This window comes from Gracilinanus agilis, chromosome 3 (assembly GCF_016433145.1).
Source record: "Gracilinanus agilis isolate LMUSP501 chromosome 3, AgileGrace, whole genome shotgun sequence".
Classification (NCBI taxonomy): Eukaryota; Metazoa; Chordata; class Mammalia; order Didelphimorphia; family Didelphidae; genus Gracilinanus; species Gracilinanus agilis.
The window spans coordinates 26,441,557-26,459,593 of NC_058132.1; the positions used below are offsets into that span (position 1 = coordinate 26,441,557).

The window sequence follows — 18,037 nt, forward strand, 5'->3', positions numbered from 1 at the left end:
CGAGCCAGGAGGGGACATCGGAGACCTGACCAAAGACACCCGGAAACTAGAAGAGAGAACGCGGACTCTGAAAGCCACTGGGGGGGAAAGCCATGAAAGATGGGGGGAGGGGGGTCTGCTCCTCTCCAGGCATAGAGAAACCGGGACACACTGAGCCTGGGCCGGCCTGGGGGCAGGGAACCGTAAAGAGGAGATTCCGAGTGGGATAGAGGCAGTGAAGGACTTAGGGAGACGGGGGAGGGGGGCGGGGAAGGCAAGAAATAGTCCCGAGGCAGGAAGGGATGGAGACGGTAACGGCCGAGACGCTGCGGCCCAGAGATCCCGGCGCGGGGCCAAAGACTAGGGGGCGGCCGAGCGGAGGCCTGAGGGAGCAGATAGTCAGCGACAGAAGAGCCGGCGGGAGTCAAAACACAAAGGGGAAAGGAGAGCCGCAGGGAAGGACCCAGGGCGGGAGGGAGGCCCGCGGGGACAGGGGCCGAGGCCAGTGGACAAGGACACAGCGCTTCCAGAGCCACGGAAGGTGAGACGAGGAAAAGAACTCGGGAAAGAAGGCCCGGAGCCTTACCCTCCACCTCCTTCCTCTATTTCCTCCAGATTCCTCTAGCCCCTTCCATCTCCTAAGCAATGCCCTGTCCAATGTCATCTGCGCAGTGGTGTTTGGGCAGCGCTACGAGTATGATGATCCCGATTTCAAGACTCTGCTGGATATGCTGAATAACAATTTCAAGCTCATTGGTTCCCAGTGGGGCCAGGTGAGCCTCTCCATCCCGGGGCCTTCCCATTGCAAGCTCCCTCACCTAGGAGGTCTCTAAATGGGGAGGGAGCATTCCTGGGGGCCAGAACATGGCGGTCATCTTAGGGAAGGGCCCTCAGCTGGAAGGCCAAGGAGGGAAACCAGGGGGGGAGGGGAAGAAAAACTGAGCAAAAGAGGCCAGGAGGAGGGACCAAACTGGTTAGGGTGGAGAACACGGCATCTGGAGACAGGGTCCTGGAGTTTAAGAACTTCTAGAAAAAAGAACTAAGACCCAGAGAGAAGGGACTTGCCCCAAATCACAGAACCCATAAGGAGCAGGGAGGGCCAGAACAGATGAAGCCTTGAATGCCAGCTAAGAGATAAAGGGGAGGATCGTGGGGTCTTCAGGGAACATGAGAAAGCCCCTGGGGTAGATGGAGCACAGGACTAAACTGTAGAGTCCCAGGTTCCAATCCTGGCTGTTACTTAAGGAGCTGTGGCAGCCTGGGCAAGTCAGTGAACCTTCCTTAGCCTCAGTTTCCCCATATGTAAACTGGAGCGCATTCTAGCAGTAAGTGGTACCCTCCTCACAAGTTTGTTGTGAGGCCCAAATGAGATCATCTATATAAAGGGTTTGCAAATGTTAAAACATGATAGAAATGTCTCCTTCTCTGGCCAGTTTTAAGATTATATGAAGCAGTAATTAACATCTGGGGCAGCTAGGTGGCACCGTGGTGCACAGAGTGCCAGGCCTGGAGTCGGGAAGAATCATCTTCCCGAGTTCAAATCTGGCCTCAGACATTGACTAGCTATATTGAGTTACTTCACCCTGTTGGTCTCAGTTTCCTCATCTGGAAAATGAGCAGGGGAAAGAAATGGCCAACCACTCCAGGCTCTCTGCCAAGAAACCCCCAAATGGGCTCCCAAAGAGTCGGACACGACTAAGAAAAAGCAAACAATGACAAGAGCTAGAGCCACCACAGTCCGTTCAGGCTTACGAAGCCCTTTGCCCATGTTGTCTCATTTGGTCCTCCCAACAAGGCTAGGAGGTAGGGTTGGTTATCTCCATTTTACAGAGGAGGAAACTTGCCCAATGTCGCAGAACTAGCAGGGGAAGCAGGATTGGAACTTGGGTCTTCCTAATTCCAGGGTGCTCTCCATTTCCCTATATAGCTGGGTCATGGCTGGGAGACAATGGGAGGGGGACCCAAAGAGGAAGCTCATGCAGTGCTCTCCTCTTCCCCACCTCAGCCTCCTTCCTATCCCTCATCCCAGATGTACGACATGTACCCCTCCGTCATGGATTGGGTTCCTGGTCCCCATCACCAAATCTTCCACAACTTTGAGTTGCTTCGGGCCTTCATCTATGACCAGATATGGAAACACCAGAAAACCAGGAAGCAAGGAGAGCCTCGGGACTTCATTGACTGTTACCTAGACCAGATAGACAAGGTTCAGTCACTTCCCCATCCCTGCCCCTTCCCTGACCTTTCCCTGACCTTTGCACCTCCCCCCCTACCACCAGAGAGCACCCCCTTCCCCAAGTGACAGCCTTATTCTTTTGCTACAGGACAAGCAAGACCCCTGGAGTCACTTCCACATGGACACACTGATGATGACAACCCACGATCTCTTTTTTGGGGGCAATGAGACAACAAGCCCAACACTCCGCTATGCACTGCTGATCTTGCTCAAGTATCCTGAAGTGACAAGTGGGTAGCCTGAGCAAACCCCTTCATCTCCATGGCTTCTGTTCCCTCATTTGGGCTCAAAGTTTCCCTGGGGGTCTTTCCAGCACTAGATGCCACAGTGAAAGGTGACATGGTGCCAAGGGAAAGCATCCAGAAATAGTCAAAGGATGGGGGTCCAAATCCCACCCCTAGCTTTTTAGCACCTGAATGATCCTGAGCAAATTACTTAATTTCTCTAGATCTCAGTTTCCTCATATCAGTGGTTCCCAAATTTCTTTGGCCTGCCGCCCCACTTTCCAGAAAAAATATTCCTTAGCCCCCTGGAAATTAATTTTTTTTAAAACCCTGGTACTTCAGTGTATTGTCTTATAGATGGAAGATTGGTAAGGGAGGGCAATGGGGGTCAAGTGACTTGCCCAGGGTCACACAGCTGGGAAGTGGCTGAGGCCGGGTTTGAACCCAGGACCTCCTGTCTCTAGGCCTGACTCTCACTCCACTGAGCTACCCAGCTGCCCCAATTTTTTTTTTTAATTTTAACAGCAATTAATAGGAAAGATAAATGTACCTGTGGCCATCACCACCTCCCTGGACTGCTGCAGCACCCACCAGGGGGCGGTGGCACCCACTTTGGGAATCACTGTCTTATATGTAAAACAAAGGGGTTAGACTAGATGGCCTTTTAGAAAAGTACCTTCTAGGTACCTTGAGATTTCTGATGGGAAAGGGGGATGTGAGGAATAAGAGATGGCAATCTCCTCAGAGTCCTTCCCTCTTCCTCCCTCTGCTTTCCCAGAAAAAGTCCAAGAAGAGTTAGATCGTGTAGTGGGTCGGGACAGGGCTCCTCGACTGGAAGACAAAACCAACCTGCCCTATACCAACGCAGTCCTGCACGAGATCCAGAGATTGATCAGCATCTTACCCATGGACCTGCCCCGAGCGGTCACCGAGGACACCATTTTTCGTGGTTACTTCCTGCCCAAGGTGCCCAGTTTGAATCCATGGAGGGCTGGGGAAACCCAGAAGAGCAGGGAGAAAGGGGAATAGCAAGGAAGAGGAGGGAGGTACAGCTGATCTAATGAGGATGAGGAGGAGCCTGGGATCCCAGTCAGTCAACAATCATTTATGAAGCTCCCATTATGTGCCAGGCACTGGAGCTATTTTTTTTTTTTTAATGAAGTTCCTATTCTGAAGGAGCTCCCAGGCTAATTCAGGGAGACAGCATGCCAACAACGCTGTACATACAAGATACATACTGGGTAAATGAGAGGCAATCTGGGGTGAGGAGGAGACCAGAAAAGGCTTCATGCTGCCCCAGACTGGATTTGATCTGAATGGTGAAGGAAGACGGAGAAGCCAAGAAGCAGAGCTGAGGAGGAGAGAGCATTGCAGTTAGGGAATGATGGTAGGTCTTTATAGGAGGAATCGCCGAGGAAGACCACCATCACTTTGCCATGGAGTATGCTGAAGAGAGTAAAGGGTAATAACACTGGGAAGGCAGGAAAGGGCCAGCTCGTGAACTGTTTCCAAAGCCAACCAGAGCATTTTCTATTTGATCCTGGAGCCCTCAGGGGCTGTTGAAGAGAGGAGTCACATACTCAAATTGGTCCTTTAGGAAGATCCCTTTGACAGTTGAGCCAAGGTGAGATTGAAACAGAAGAGTCTTAGGACATGGAAATGCGGCAGAAGGCTACGGTCCAAGCCCGAGATAAGAGCATGTAGCCTACCTTCCCTGATAGCTATTATCCTAGATCTCCTCTCCCCTTCTCGGAGCATAGCTCCTTAAGATGGCCACTACCATTGGTGCCTCCACAAGAACTCTGTTAGAAACCCAGCTTCTGACCTCCTCATTCAGCTGAAATTGTTCTCTCCAAAATCGCCATTGGCTTCACAATGGCCCAATCTCATTCTCCTTGACCTCGTTGCTGCCTTGGATCACTCTCCTCCTGGCCACTCTCCCCTGTCTAGGTTTGTGTGGCACTGCACTACTCCTACACTACACTGGATCTTCAGCTAGATCATGCCCTCTGTCCCCCCCCCCGCCAAGACACTGTCCTGGGTCACCTCTTTTCTCTCCATACTTTGGTGATCCCACCATTTCCCATGGATTTGAAAGCATCTCTCTGCAGATGATTTTCACAGCTATATATCCAACCCCAATCTCTTTACTGAGCTAATCTGCCTCGGAAACCTTGTCCTGTTCTGACCTTGCCTAATGCTGCCTAAGATACCACCCATCCTCCCAACTCAAAACTTCCAGTGGTGGCCCCAGCCCCTTCCTCACACTCTTCACCAGTTCATGAGGCTTGAATCTCCTAATCCCTCCCCTTCTCTCCATTCATCCACTCACCTCTCATCACCCGTCACCTGGCCTGACGCAACAGCCTTTAATTGGCCCCCTTGCCTCGAGACCCTCCCCACCTCAGGCCACCTTCCATTCAACTGCCAAAGTGATTTTCCCAGAGAGCAGTCCTGACCCCGTTACCCTGGAGCTTCACTCTACAAACTCCAGTGGCTCCCTGTTACCTACAGGATCACTTCTCTTTCCAGATTTTAGTCTCGGCCCTCTTCTATAGTTTACAACCCAGCAACATCTGCTGCCCCTCAATCACATTCCCATCTCCCGACTTTTCATTGAAATCTTGGAGCATTTAGAAACAGGAAAAAGATGAGCCATTTCCCCTGGCTGTCCCTCATCCCTAGAATGTGCTCTCCTCCACCTGGCTTCTCTATCTTCTAGAATCTACTCAAAAACTCCCTCTCCCACCCACCCACTTCTAGTGCCTTCCTCTTGAAATGACATCATGGTCACTATTTCCCCAGCCTGGCACACTGAGGCCTCATTAAATGCATCTTGACTGACTGGTATCTAGGTAAAGTGGGGAGAAGGGGGTAGATATATAGATGTGATGGTAGAGATCCAGAGTTTAGCAGAGGAATTGAGAATGGCGTTGAAGTTTCAAGCCTGGGTGCCTAGAAGGATGGAAGTGACCTCAGCAATAATAAAATTTAGAAAGGGTGTTGGGCCTGGAGTCGCCAAGACCCGAGTTCAAATCCAGCCTCAGACATACAGTAGATCTGTGATCTTGGGGAAGTGGCACAAGTTCCTCTGCCTCATTCCTCATCTGTAAAATGGAGACAAATAGCCCTTGAGAGGCTGTTGGGGGAAAATCCAACAAGATCAGTGTAAAATGCTTTGAAAATCTCAAAGAGCTCTATGAACGTTAGCTCGTTTTTATCAGTTCTACTTTGGACATAATCGTTTGAGATGCCTAAGGGGCACCCAGTTGGAAATGTCCAAGAGGCAGTTTGAGAGGAAAATCAGATTTGGAGCTAGACAAGTAGTTTTAAGAATCCTCAGTATAAATTCAGAGGAACTGATGAGATTGCCAAGTAGCATGGAGGGAGGAGAGAGAGAAGGGGACAAGATGGAACCCTGGGGGATCACCTACTCTTGATGGACATGATCTGGACGAAGATTCAGCAAAGGAGACTGGGGAGGAGTTAGACACAGAAAAGGGAAATTAGGAGAAAAGAGAAATGGCAAAAGAATATAAAGGAGAGGAGGATGTCAGTGATGTCAAAGGGTTGAGAAAAGGCCACTGGATTTGATGAGATGACCAAGGGTGGCTCAGTAGATTAAGAGCCAGGCCCAGAGACTGGAGGTCCTGGGTTCAAATGTGAATCCGACCCTAGGCAAGTCACTTAACCCCCATGACCTAGCCTTTACCACTCTTCTGCCTTGGAACCCGTACACAAAGTGAGGGTTTTTTTTTTAATGGAGGCCTCTGGTAGGCAGCTTCAGTAGAATGATCAAGTTCAGATTGCAGGTGGTTTATAATGGAGAAAAGGGAAGGCACCAAGAACAGATGGCTTTCTCCATTTTAGAGGAGAGAGATGGGATGAGAGCTAGTGGGGATGCTCAGGTCAAAGAAGGATTTTTTTCAAGAGGTGTGAGATACTTCACTGAAATGTTTGTAGGCCGGAGACTGAAGATGAGATTGTGGAGGTAAATGGTAAGATGATAGGATTGGGGCCAAGGCGTATGAGGAGGGGTTTGACTTGACGAGGTTTACCACCTCAGGAGAGACAAAGGTAGATAGTCAATGAAAGAAGACATCTGATGGCAGGAGAAGCAATGAAGTTTTTGAGTGGGGAAGCTGACACCACCTGAGGTGTGCAAGGATTGCCTAGCTTTGACAAGGGCCCAACAGAAGTTTCCTGATTTTCCTTTGGCTCCTAAGCTGGTCCTGGGCCTACTGGACATAACAGTCTACCTGCCGGCTCTGCCCTCTGGTGTCAGGCCCTAAATTAGGTTAGCACTAACTGTCCTCCCACTCTCACTAGGGAACCCACATCATCCCACTCTTGGTCTCTGCAAACCGGGACTCAATCCAGTTCAAGGACCCACAAAGCTTTGACCCAACCAACTTCTTGGATGAGAAAGGGGCTTTCCGACCAAACAAGGCCTTCACACCCTTCGCTATAGGTAAGGGCTGCCCAGGCTATGGGTACAAAGGTAGTAGAGAATCCAGGGAGTGATGTGAAGAAATGGTGAATCTGGGTGGGTCAGAAGGGGCCACAGAATAGAGCATGGAGGTGGGGGGACAGGCTCTGGGACCCAACACTGCCCTCCCTGCAGGGAAGCGTGTCTGCCTCGGGGCAGGTCTAGCCCGAATGAAGATCTTTCTCTTCCTCACCACCATCCTCCAACGCTTCACACTCAGCACAGCGGAGAAACCAGAGAACATCGACCTGACCCCCCAGTTCACAAGCCTGGGAAAAGTCCCCCCGCCCTTCGAGCTCCGCGTGCTGGCCCGCTGAGCTCCCGCCCCAGGGGATGCCTGCAATCCTTCCCCACTGTGTCTTGTGTCTAATAAACTCCACCAAAGGCACTCCGTGTGTATGTGTTGTGTGTTTGGGCTGTCGTTGGAGTGGGCAGGCAGTCAAAAGGCACCACACGTGCACGACTCTGAGGTAAACTTTATTTGGGGGCGGGCGGCAAGTCTGCAGCCAAGGCCCCCGCTGAGCACCCCCTACCCCCACAGGAGGCTCAGTCCAGGGGAGGCCAGGGCCAAGGCAGGGGGAGAGGGGGGCACTTCACATTCCAGGCTGGAGGAGGGAGGCAGGAATCCCCCCTACCCCCCTTGCCAGCAAGAGGCCATGACCCTCCCCGACCCCAACAATTCCAATCTTGTATCCTGGTTAGAGGGGGCAGTCCCGGGGGGTGGGGGTGGGGAAGAGGGGGACTGGGGGGCCCACTGTGGGGCAAGTCCATGGGAGGCTCACTCCTTATGGAGCTGGGGGAAGGGGAACCGGCCACCCTCACTCAGCCCAAGGGCCACGTGCATAGGGTGCTGCCTCTCCCTGCCCAGCTCCTCTGTGGTGCCCAGGAAGTGGGCACTCCTGCTCCTCTTGGGGGCTGGCAGTAATCCCTCCACCAACATGGGGAGGGGGAAGGCAGGCAGGCACAGGCAGAAGCAGCAATCGAGGGAATGGCAGGGGTGTCAGGGACAGCCCAGCCTGGCAGCCAGCAGAGCAGCACAGAGCGAGGGGAGCTGGCAGCCCAGCTGAGGGGTGGCCATCTGGCTGATTCCAAGCACTTTCCACTAAGTGGGCTGGCTTGGCTGGGACACTGGCACTTGAATGCCCTTCTGGCCTGATGCTAGAGAGACACAGAAAGGCACTGGATTAGCTGGAGATAAAAAATGAGGAACATAACTAATCAGAGGGGAAGGGAGGGAAGGGGGGTGGGGGGGCTGGACATGGGGAACAGCCTGAACAGAGGCCAGGAACGACTTTGGTGGGCCAGCTGGGAGATGACACAAAGGGGCCGAGGATGGAGTCACGTGGGTGGGGGTCAGGGGTTTGGGCTGGGAGAAAATAGGAAGAAGGCATCAGGGTCCCCAGGGGATGACCAAGATAGCAGGTACCTAGCTGATACTTGTCCTTTGCTGCAGCCCGCTCCTTGGCATCAAAATACCAGACAGTGATGGCGTACCTGGGCACACAAAGAATGCCCACCTCATGACCCGCTGGGTCATCTCTTGGGTACTGGCTCTAAACAGGACCCCAAGTGGGGCTGCTGAGCTTCCCATCCCCACAGCAGGGATGAGCCCCCAAACCCAAAGTCGAGCTGTTAAGGACCAATCTAGAGATGAAAGAGAACTTGGAAGTCATCTAGCCAAGGAGTAAACTGAGGCTCTGGGAGGAGGAAGTCACCCAGGTACTCAGGAAGCACCCTCTGAGGGGAGGCTTTGGGAGTCTGTGGTCTTGGGGGCTTAATAGCCCCTTAAAAAGCATGACTGTGAACAGGAGCCCAGGGCACAAACAAGGCAAGAAAGCCTCTCCAGAGACCCACAAGCCCCTTCCCCCTGGAGAACGTCTGAGGTGCCCCTGCACACGCTGAGGCTCCCACCTCAGTGGCCCCTGGAGGTGAAAGAGAAGGTGGGCAAGGGCGCACCTGGTGGCATAGGCTGGCTTCACCTCGTGAGGGTTTCTGCGGTCGGACCAGAAGATCAGGAGCCGGTCAAACAGAGGCTCGATGTTGGCCACCACTGGCCGGCCCTCTGGAAAGATCTGCAGCAAGCCGCCGTGTGTCTGGGGGAAGGGGGGGGAGTGCTTTACAAGCCAGCCGCGTCAGATGTCAGAGAGGAGCTGGCCCCACCGCCAACCTCGGCGAGGTTTCCCACTAGGGGACTGACAAGCTCCAGCAGCTTTCCAGTCTCCAAGGTTTCCCGCCAGGGGCCGCTGAACCTCGAGGTTACGGGATGTTTCCAGCCCCGCCCCCTCGGCAGGAGAGGAATGACACTGCATCCCAGAACCCGTTGCCATAGAGATGTCCAGGAAGCCACAGAAGACAGGAAGTGGGGAGGTGGTGGGGGATGTTTATTACAGCCCAGGCCAGGCGGGGAATGGAAGCTGCCAAGGGAGGGAGGAGAGTCGGCGGGCTGCACCATTCCACACAGGGAGTGGGGGAGGCATGGAAGCAGCCATCTGGAAGGGGGAACGGGGCGGACTGCTCCATCCTCACACGGAGGGGGCAATGAGTTCCTCCCCGGGGCGCCCCGCCCACATGCACCTCTTTTCCCCGTTCAGGGGCCCTACCTTGATGTCCCAGTTCTGGTTCAGGTAATAGATACAGGTGATACAGCGCCCATCTCCGTGGGGGTTGTCCACATGCCGCACATAGCCCAGCCCGTTGCCGGGGTAACAAGCCACCATGGCCTGCGGAGGCACACAAGGGCGGGGCCGTCAGGAGGCCCCTCCTCCAAATCAGGCAAGCTATAGACTGGCTCCACAAGGCCTGGGAGCAGGACGATGCTGGCCGGGCTGCGCAAAGGCAGGAATCCACCGAGCAAAGGCAGCGCCTGGTGCCCGATGAACCCTAAGAAAACAAGGTGCCCCACCCTGCCCCGTCCAAGCCCCCGAGGCCAAGGTCGAGGGGAAAGGACCCTGCATCGAACATATTTAGAGCCTAGGCTAGAGGAAATCAACCAGGGCGTGGGAAAGCAAAGAGCAGGTCTGTTGATTTAGATAGCACTTCAAGGATTGCCAAGAGCTTTGCAAGCATCACCACGAATCCAAAAACCCTGCCAGGCAGGTGCTAGTATGACCCGCACCCTCATTCTACAGATGAGGAAACCAGGGCTGACAGAGGTCTATGGATTTGCTCCAGTCACACTAGTGTCTGAGGCAGCATTTGAACTCGGGTCCTTATGATCCAGGCCTCCACTAGCTTCCTTTTAAAAAAAAATTCTTAAATTCAGCTGAAGAACTGCATAAAATTCAGCAGTCTTAAGACTCATGGGAAGGGACCCCACACAGATGGGTAGGGCAGAGAACACAAATGCAGGTCTCTCCCTTCCATCTATCTTGACCTAACAGTGGCCCACGAGGTCTCCCTAGCTTCCAGGGCAGTTTTCTCTGAGGCTATACTGCTTGTTGATGGAAATAGGGAGAGCACTGATGCCAGACCCCACCTAGCACACAGAGCTGAAGTTTGGCCTAGCTTTGCCCAACTGTCTTTTTTTCCTTAAACCCTTAACTTCTGTGCATTGGTTCCAAGGCAGAAAAGCAGTAAGGACTAGGCAATAGGAGTTAAGTGACTTGCCCAGGGTCACATAGCTAAGAAGTGTACGAGGTTTGATTTGAACTCCCCATCGCTATGTCTGAAAATCCAATGAGCCACCTCAATGCCTCCCCCATTTATTCTTAACTGTTACAAGGATCAGCTCGCAGGAACCATAATATATTCTGAAATTAAAGGCAATCTCTTTTTAATGACAAATATGAAGAACGTAAGGAATAGAGCCTTGGACCTGGATTCCAGTCAGGAAGATTCAAATCCAGCCTCAAATTCTAATTGTGTGATCCTGGGCAAGTCACTGAACTTCTGCCTGCCTCTGTTTCTTCATCTGTAAAATGTTAAGAACACCCACCAAACAATAAATTGAACCAACAGGCTTGTTGGGTGAGAAAGAGCTATTCGCAAAGCACCTTGCAAACCTGAAAGCACTATAGAAATGCTAGTTTTAACAATCCAGGAAAATTTGGCCCAAGATCTGTATGCATCAGGCCAGGCTTGACAGGCAAAACTACAGTCTGCAGCTGATCACAATCACCAACCTTCTTCCCAAACAGGACTGAGGTAGAGGCCAAGAAGGGATAGACTGGGGAGCAGAAGGAAGGCCCTTATGTGGGGCGCTTGTGTGGTGCTGTCTGGCTTGGCTGCCCTTAGGGGACTGCTTAAAAGGGGCAGGGGGTGTCATGCCAGTGACTGGTATCCAAAAAATTGATCCAGACTCAGCTGGCCATAGTCGCCTGTTTGATTCCACAAACATTTCTCAAAAGCCTACCTATGATGATGTGCTGGCCTAGGTGTGGGGTCGGCCACAGGCCCTGCCCACCCTCAAAGGCTTTCCATTCTCCCAGGAGCTGTATTCCTGCTTCTTCAGTCCAACTATACCACCTCAGCTGCCTCTTCACCTCCTCACAGAAGAGCTTGGACTCGGGCCTGTGGGATCTGCTTCCCACCCACTCACTCCCACACTTCCTGCTAACCTCCCCAGGGGCTGCACCATCACTAGGCCCTATCTCTACCTTGTCTGATTGAGCACACCATTTCTTCCTACCCTAAAGGAACCATCTTCTGACTTCTGACCTTATTTTATTTTTGACATTTGTGTCCTTGATGCCTAGTATAGTGCCTGGAATACAGTCGGTGTTGACTGAACACCTGGTTCCCTGAGCTTCTGTGCAACCTCCACTTCCCTGCAGTCCACCAGTTCCCAATAGAAAGCAGGTGGGAAGGTCAGGCTAAGCTCTGAGCATTTCATGCCCACTCCTGCTCTGCCCAAGAGCATTTAGAGACTGCTTGGGGGTAGGTATGCAAAGCACTTTACAATCATTGCCTCATTTGATCTTCACAACCACCTTGGAAAAAAGGGCTATGGAATCCCCATTTTATAGATGAGGAAAACCTGGGACTAGGAGAAGTGACTTGTCCCACAAGTACTAAATGTCTGAGGTAGGATATGAACTCGGTCTTCTTGACTCCAGGTCTGGGGCTCTAACCACTGGACCACCTTAGTTTCCTTGAATGCCAAATGGGAATGTTAAGATGGTATCTCGGATGAGACAGTGGAGAGGAATCTGAAGGCGAATCCTGAAAAGGTAAGGGAATAAAAGCAATGCTCCCCCTCCCCCTTCCCCTCCCACCAAGACAATTTTTGTTGTGGCCGGTTGTACTGGCATCAGCTCCATCCAGGCACAGCACATAGGCTCTCCCTACCACATGTGAGGATGGGCTTGGCATCCTCCATGACCCCTGGCCATGGTGCACTGCTCCTGCAGATGCCCAACTTGCTGACAACCCCCAGGGCCTTGGGGTGGCTCTCCCCACTGCACCAAGGCCACCCACCCTCCGGAAAGACCTTCTGTCCTTGCCACTCATTGCTTATCTCCCTCTCCAGCTCCTGACACCTGGGGCATTCCCATCTCCAGCAGAGAATCCCAGGAGTTAACAGGGGATGAGACACCATCAGATTTGGCTGAGACCTCCCTCCTTGCCAAGGACACCTTAAACCCAAGTGCCCCCTTCTCTCTGCTCTAAAGGAATCCATACTACCAAGTCCTAACCCTGGCAGGGACAGAATCACAGCCTGGAAAGGACCTCCTTGGAGGCCATCTAATCCAACCCTTCATTTGATGCCTGAGAAAACCAAAGCAACTACTCCAAGGCTACCCCCCACTGAAGCTCAGGGGCAGATCTTGTGCCTCTGACTCCAAGCCAAGCCTGTTCCCACTGGGTCCCACAACCAGGACCTGGTAGGGATCAACACACCTCCAAGTGCTTGCTAGCTCTAAGGCTGTGGGAAAACACCTGCATTAAAGAGCTCAGAACTGCTGCATAGTTTATGTACCACAGAGAAGGGCCCCGAGTCTGTTGCCTTCAGAATTCTTCCCTTAACAAGTTGCAGAGGTTTATGGGGGAAATTTAAACCCAGGTCTTCATGACTCTAAGCCTTCACTAGAGACGTCTACCTCCAAGTGTAAATCTCACAAGGGCTATAGGAGACAAAGACTATGCTCAGTGCTCTTTCCCAGACACCAACCAGCAGTTAGAGCCCTTTTCTTTCCACTGGGCTCCCTCAACCGCATGCTTCCCTTCCCATCTCAGGCACAGACAATCCTTGGTCTCCATCTCTGTGCAGAGCCCAGGACCTGCCCTAAATACATGGGGGGAGTGGAAGAGCCCACTCTCTCTCCCACCAGGAGAAGCAGACCCTCACTGGCAACTGCTGCTGAGGCAGCCCTCCGGGGAAGGGTGGGCAATCATTTGGTCATTTCCAGAGAGAAGATAAAACTTGGGTCAGAAGTGAAGTCTATGTTCTCCCTTATTCACCAGACCACCTCCTAGAGAATGTAGTTTGTCTTTCCTGTGATTAGCATGTGCCTGGCACACACTTGGCATTTAATTATGCTTACTGAGAGGGAAAGCTCATGTCTTAATGACAGAATGCTAAGGGATAGAAGGAGCCACTGAGACCTCTCATTTTACAGAGAAACTGAGGCCTGGAGAAAAGGTCTTGCTAAAGGCCATACAACTACTAACAAGGCAGAATCAGAACTCAGATTCAGGTCTTGCACTTCTCAAGAGTCTGGGTTCTTTGGCCTATACACCAAGTGGGAGGACCAGTCTCATTCCCATCTCCACCCAGTGGCCAAGCCAGGGCCTGCCCCGTGGGGCCAATAGAATGGATAAGAGGCAGGGGCGCGCGCGCGCGCGCACACACACACACACACACACACACACACACACACACACACACACACACCCTCATGTCATCTTCCAAAGTGCCTCTAAGCCTCACTTTCCTCTGCTACCAAATGAGGTAATGAGGTGGCCTGGATGGCCTTGGAAAGTCACACCAGCCTTGGTTGTACACCCTCTGGTGGGCTGTGTAAGATGCCTGTGGGCAGGCAGCTCCACCATTTCTCCTGCACTTCACCTTCCCATGCCCCGTTCTAGACTTGGCACTGGGCCTGTGTCAGTCCAGCCTTGGAAGGGGCTGGCCCCAGGTTAGGGTGGCTCCTGGCTCTGGGGAGGGAAATCTCTACTTCCTGCTCCTGAATCCAGAAGCCTGGGCAGGGCCCTGGGTACAAGAGGAGAAGGCCTCTCCCCAGACCAACCCTCACCAAATGTTTGGAGAGGCAGGAGTTAAGGGCTTCCCAGAGCCAATTCCCCAAATGCGTCAGAGCTAGGGCCAGGACCAGTGACAGTAGGCCCCACCTCCTCAGACCTCTTAAAGGAGGAGCCTAGGTCCTTGGCTCTCACCCCTCAACCCCTACTGGCAGCCCCTAGCCCAGGGGCAGAGAGAGACAGAAAGCAGTGGGAGGGGAAGGGACAGCTCCCTGAGAGCCCAAAGGCCCAATACCCAGGACTACCAGCAGACACACGTGCCCTCCCTGCTAGCCATACCAGTCCAGTCTCTTGCCTCTCATAAACTGGCCAACTTCGCTCCACCACTCCTCCCCTTCCCCACCATTGCCCTTTTAAGCCAGGAAAAGCCCCGGGATGTGTCTCCTGGGACCTGGGGAAGGCCTGAGAGGGAGGAACTCCAGTGGCCCATCCTATCCTGTCCTCTCCCCTCCCCTGGGTCTGCAGGGCCTCCTCGTCCACCCTAAGGTCAGCCAAGAAAAGCCCCCACCAGGATGGAGCTGAGGGAGAGAAGAGTGCAGGAAACAGGAGGCCCAGCCCCCTCATCTGACAGATAAGGAAGGGGACTCGGCCCAGATCACACAGGTGAGAGAAACATGGCGGTCAGTAATGGACTCCAGAGTGGGGCTGCTGCCACTCTAAGGCATGACCACACGGGACTTGACCCATGTCATCGCCATCGGCCAGATGAGGAAACTGGAGGCAGAGCCCAGTGACCCAATGACTGAGGACACAAGCTCCCTGGCCCGGGCTCCGCCCTCCAGCACAGCTCCTGCCCCTTGGCCCCTCCCAGACACCCCCGGGGCAGAGGGACCCACCCACTGGCTGGGGCCAGGCCAAGGGAGGGGACCAGCTGGGTGGCTATCAAGTAACGGGAGGGACCAGGAACATTTCCATCTTCATTTTTCCAGTGTCTGGGAGGGGGGAAAAAGAGAAGCCTTGGACCTCCCTGCTTCCAGGGCCAAGCTGGCTCCAGCTACGTAATACACAATCTCTGCCCAGGAAGAAGCAAGACCAAGAGGGACAGAGACAGGGACAGGAGAGAGAGGGGGGAGGAAGGAGGAGACACAACAGGCAGAGAAGGGAAAGAGATGAGATGAAGGAACATGAGGGAGAGATGGAGATATGGAGGAGAAGAGAGGTGAAGAAGGGAGTCGAGATGGAGAAAATCTAAGGAAAGAGGGCTCGAGAGAGATGAGAGATAAAGAAATAGAGAAGAGGAAGAATGATATGGACAAGGAAGAAAGGGGGAGGAGGGGAAAAGAAGGAACGGAGGGATAAGGAAAGGGGGGACAGAGAAAAGACAGGGGAGAGACAGAGGAAAAGGCAAGCCAGTGAGGAACAGAATCATGATGTGTCTCTCTGACTCTGTCACACACACGTACAAGTCCAGTCTTGTCCTGTCCCATCCCACCTCCCCCCACCCCAAATCCGAGGCTTCAGAGTTGGAGAGCACATCCAGATCAGACAGAAAGGAACAAAGGCCCTGCCCAAGGCTGCAGAGCACCCCAGGCCCAGGGCCCCAAGGCTTCCCCCCACTCTTCCGGAGTGGCTTAAGCAGGGCCAAATCTACCTCATGCCCACTGAGCCCCCAGGGAGTCTCAGGGCAGGTGGCACCACCCCATAGGGCCCAGCCCCTGGGCCTGGGCCTCACCTTGGTCCGGCCATTGATGACGTAGCTGCCCAGGCGGCCAGCACAGTGGAGAATCACCTCATCCACGTGGGCCATCAGGGCCCCGATACTCTCACAGCCAGGCTCACGCCCCTCCACCCAGGCAATCTGGTCTCCCCGGATACTGCGCGAGGGGATAGCCCTCTGGCTCACAAGCTGTCCGTCCCGAAAACGCCCATCTCGGTTCAAGGCCTCCACCTCTGCCAGCACTCGGCTGCCCAAGGCTGCCCCAAGGAAACCATCCTTCACACAGATGCCATAGCAGCGCATGCAGGGCACGATGTAGTCCACAGCCAGCCGCTCAGCAGCGGTGACCACAGCCTCCCTCTGGACTGGCGTTTCACTGCCCTCCTCTGCCCAGCGCCGCTTGCTGGGAGGAGCATCACCACCGCTCTCCACCCGCTTCCGCTTGGGGGCCTCGGGCTGGGCCCCCCGAGCAACCAGCAGTGGGCACTCCTTAGTGATGAGCACAGCGGCCCCCTCACTCTGCAGGGGCCGCAGCTCCCCTCCACCCTGCCCGCTGCGCCCCTCTGGCATGGGGCTGGCTGCAGCTGAGGGGATGCCAGCTCCTGGGGGCAGAGGTCCACCCCCGCTGCTGCTGGGGCCGGCTGAGGCCTCACAAGGACCAGACAAGTGGAAGGAGGGCTGCGAAGGACAGGACACATAGCTCTCCAAGCCCATCTTGGCAAGGCTGTGCCCAGGAGCGTCCACAGTGGGCAGCTGGGGGAGACTCCTGCTCAGGAGGTCGGATTGGCATGGGCTGTCCATGGCAGCGTTTTCATCCCCCAGGCACGGAGGACGCTGCCCGGGCCCATGGTGCCAGCCTCCTCCTCTTCTCACTGCAGCTGGGGATAACAGTGGCAGAGCCTGGCACAGGACTGAATGGGGCTGGGCAGGCAGCTCTTCTCATAGCCCGGGAGTCTGAGACATGATCCCCCGTTGACCTTGGGCCTTTCTGAGGCAGCGATGGGCCGAGGAGATGACCAAAGGGGGCTAGAGAGAGAGACAGAGGGAGATGTGAGATCCAAGAGGGCCAAGAAGGGACAGGAGACCAGCCAAGGGCAAGGGGCAGCTGGAGAAAGGAAAACCGGGACCTGAATGGAAGACATGCAATAAGCATGAGACAAGATAGGAGGGCATGGGACGACTCAAGGTTCAGGGAGAGGGGAAGCTGATGGTGGAAGGGAATCCTGGGACGGTGAGGGGGAAGGCAGGGGAGGGGCCTTAACAAAGTCAGGGGGAAGAGGAAGGGGCACCCTGGATGGGGAAGAATTGGGGGACACTGGGAGATCCATAGGGGATGGGAAGGAAAGCCGAGGGATGGCAAGAGGGAGACTCCAGTCAGGGAAGGAGAAGGAAGCTGAAGGGCTGTATTTTGAGTGGGGCACTATGGGAGGGAGCTGACGGGGGAGCCTAGCAAGAGAAGGGGGTAGAGGAAGGCTGACTTGAGGCACAGAGGAGGATTGAGGAACTGCCTGAAGAGGGGAACGAGGGAAGACAGGAAGGGAATGAGCAGGAGAGGGCCCAGGGCCAAAAGGGGTAGGAGGAAGAGGGGCCAGGAAAGAACAGGGGCGATGGGACGAAAGGGGAGGGGGCAGGCCAGACCGGGGCACCAAAAGGGGATCCAAAAAGGCCAAAGCAGAAGGAGTGAGAGGGGCAGCAGATAGGAGAGAGGGGGATCTTAGGGACCAAGCAGGGGTAGGAGGCACCAAGGACAGCAGGGCTGGGGAATCCAGGGAAGAAAAGTGGGGACCTGAGAGGGGCCCCACAAAAGGGGGAGAGACTGGGGCCTGAGGGGCCACCGGGGAGACTGTGAAGGAGGCAGGAACAGGGGGCTTCTGTATTAACAAGGAAGGGGGTACACTGCAAGGGGGATGGGAGGAAGGGGCTAGAGGAAGAGAGGGGAGGGGAGAAGTAAGCTGGGGAGGGGAGAGAGGACCCAGGAAGGTCTGAGGGCTGGGAAGGGAGAAAGAGGGAGAAGCTGACTCTAAAACGGGAGAAGAAGAGAGCTCAAAGGGAGTTTGTAAAGTAAGGGGGTAGGAGGAAGAGGAAGAGGAGGAGGAGGAGGAGGAGGAGGAGGGAGAGGAAGAGGGGTCCTGGAACAGGATGGTCTGAGCAGATGGGACTTGGAGGGGAGAAAAGGGAAGGGCAGGGTTCTGGGAGGGTAAGGGAAGAAGGGAAAAGCGACCTAGAAATGGGGGAGGAGAGGAAGACTGGGGGAT

At 54.3% G+C, this 18,037-nt stretch overlaps 2 protein-coding genes across 5 annotated transcripts in view; one reads left to right on the forward strand and one right to left on the reverse strand.

Moving 5' to 3' along the window:
- The window catches only part of LOC123240879 (cytochrome P450 2F2-like), a 22,696-nt gene extending 15,380 nt beyond the window's left edge, over positions 1-7,316 (forward strand). The window contains exons 2-7 of the mRNA XM_044668591.1: positions 526-752; positions 2,009-2,185; positions 2,304-2,445; positions 3,218-3,405; positions 6,769-6,910; positions 7,064-7,316. Coding sequence (XP_044524526.1) covers positions 526-752; positions 2,009-2,185; positions 2,304-2,445; positions 3,218-3,405; positions 6,769-6,910; positions 7,064-7,245 — 1,058 coding nt within the window. The 3' untranslated portion in view covers positions 7,246-7,316. The remainder of the gene's footprint in view (positions 1-525; positions 753-2,008; positions 2,186-2,303; positions 2,446-3,217; positions 3,406-6,768; positions 6,911-7,063) is intronic.
- Positions 7,317-7,384: 68 nt separating this feature from the next.
- The window catches only part of EGLN2 (egl-9 family hypoxia inducible factor 2), a 20,488-nt gene continuing 9,835 nt past the window's right edge, over positions 7,385-18,037 (reverse strand). Inside the window, exons 2-6 of one of the 4 annotated variants that reach the window (XM_044667354.1) lie at positions 15,798-16,808; positions 9,529-9,648; positions 8,885-9,021; positions 8,355-8,422; positions 7,385-8,086 (exon numbers count right to left, since the gene is read on the reverse strand). In XM_044667354.1, the coding sequence (XP_044523289.1) occupies positions 8,031-8,086; positions 8,355-8,422; positions 8,885-9,021; positions 9,529-9,648; positions 15,798-16,583 (1,167 nt within the window). In that variant the 5' untranslated portion in view covers positions 16,584-16,808 and the 3' untranslated portion in view covers positions 7,385-8,030. Of the gene's footprint in view, positions 8,573-8,839; positions 9,022-9,528; positions 9,649-15,797; positions 16,809-18,037 lie in introns of all 4 variants that reach the window. The other 3 variants (XR_006505756.1, XM_044667352.1, XM_044667353.1) reach the window with 3 other exon arrangements.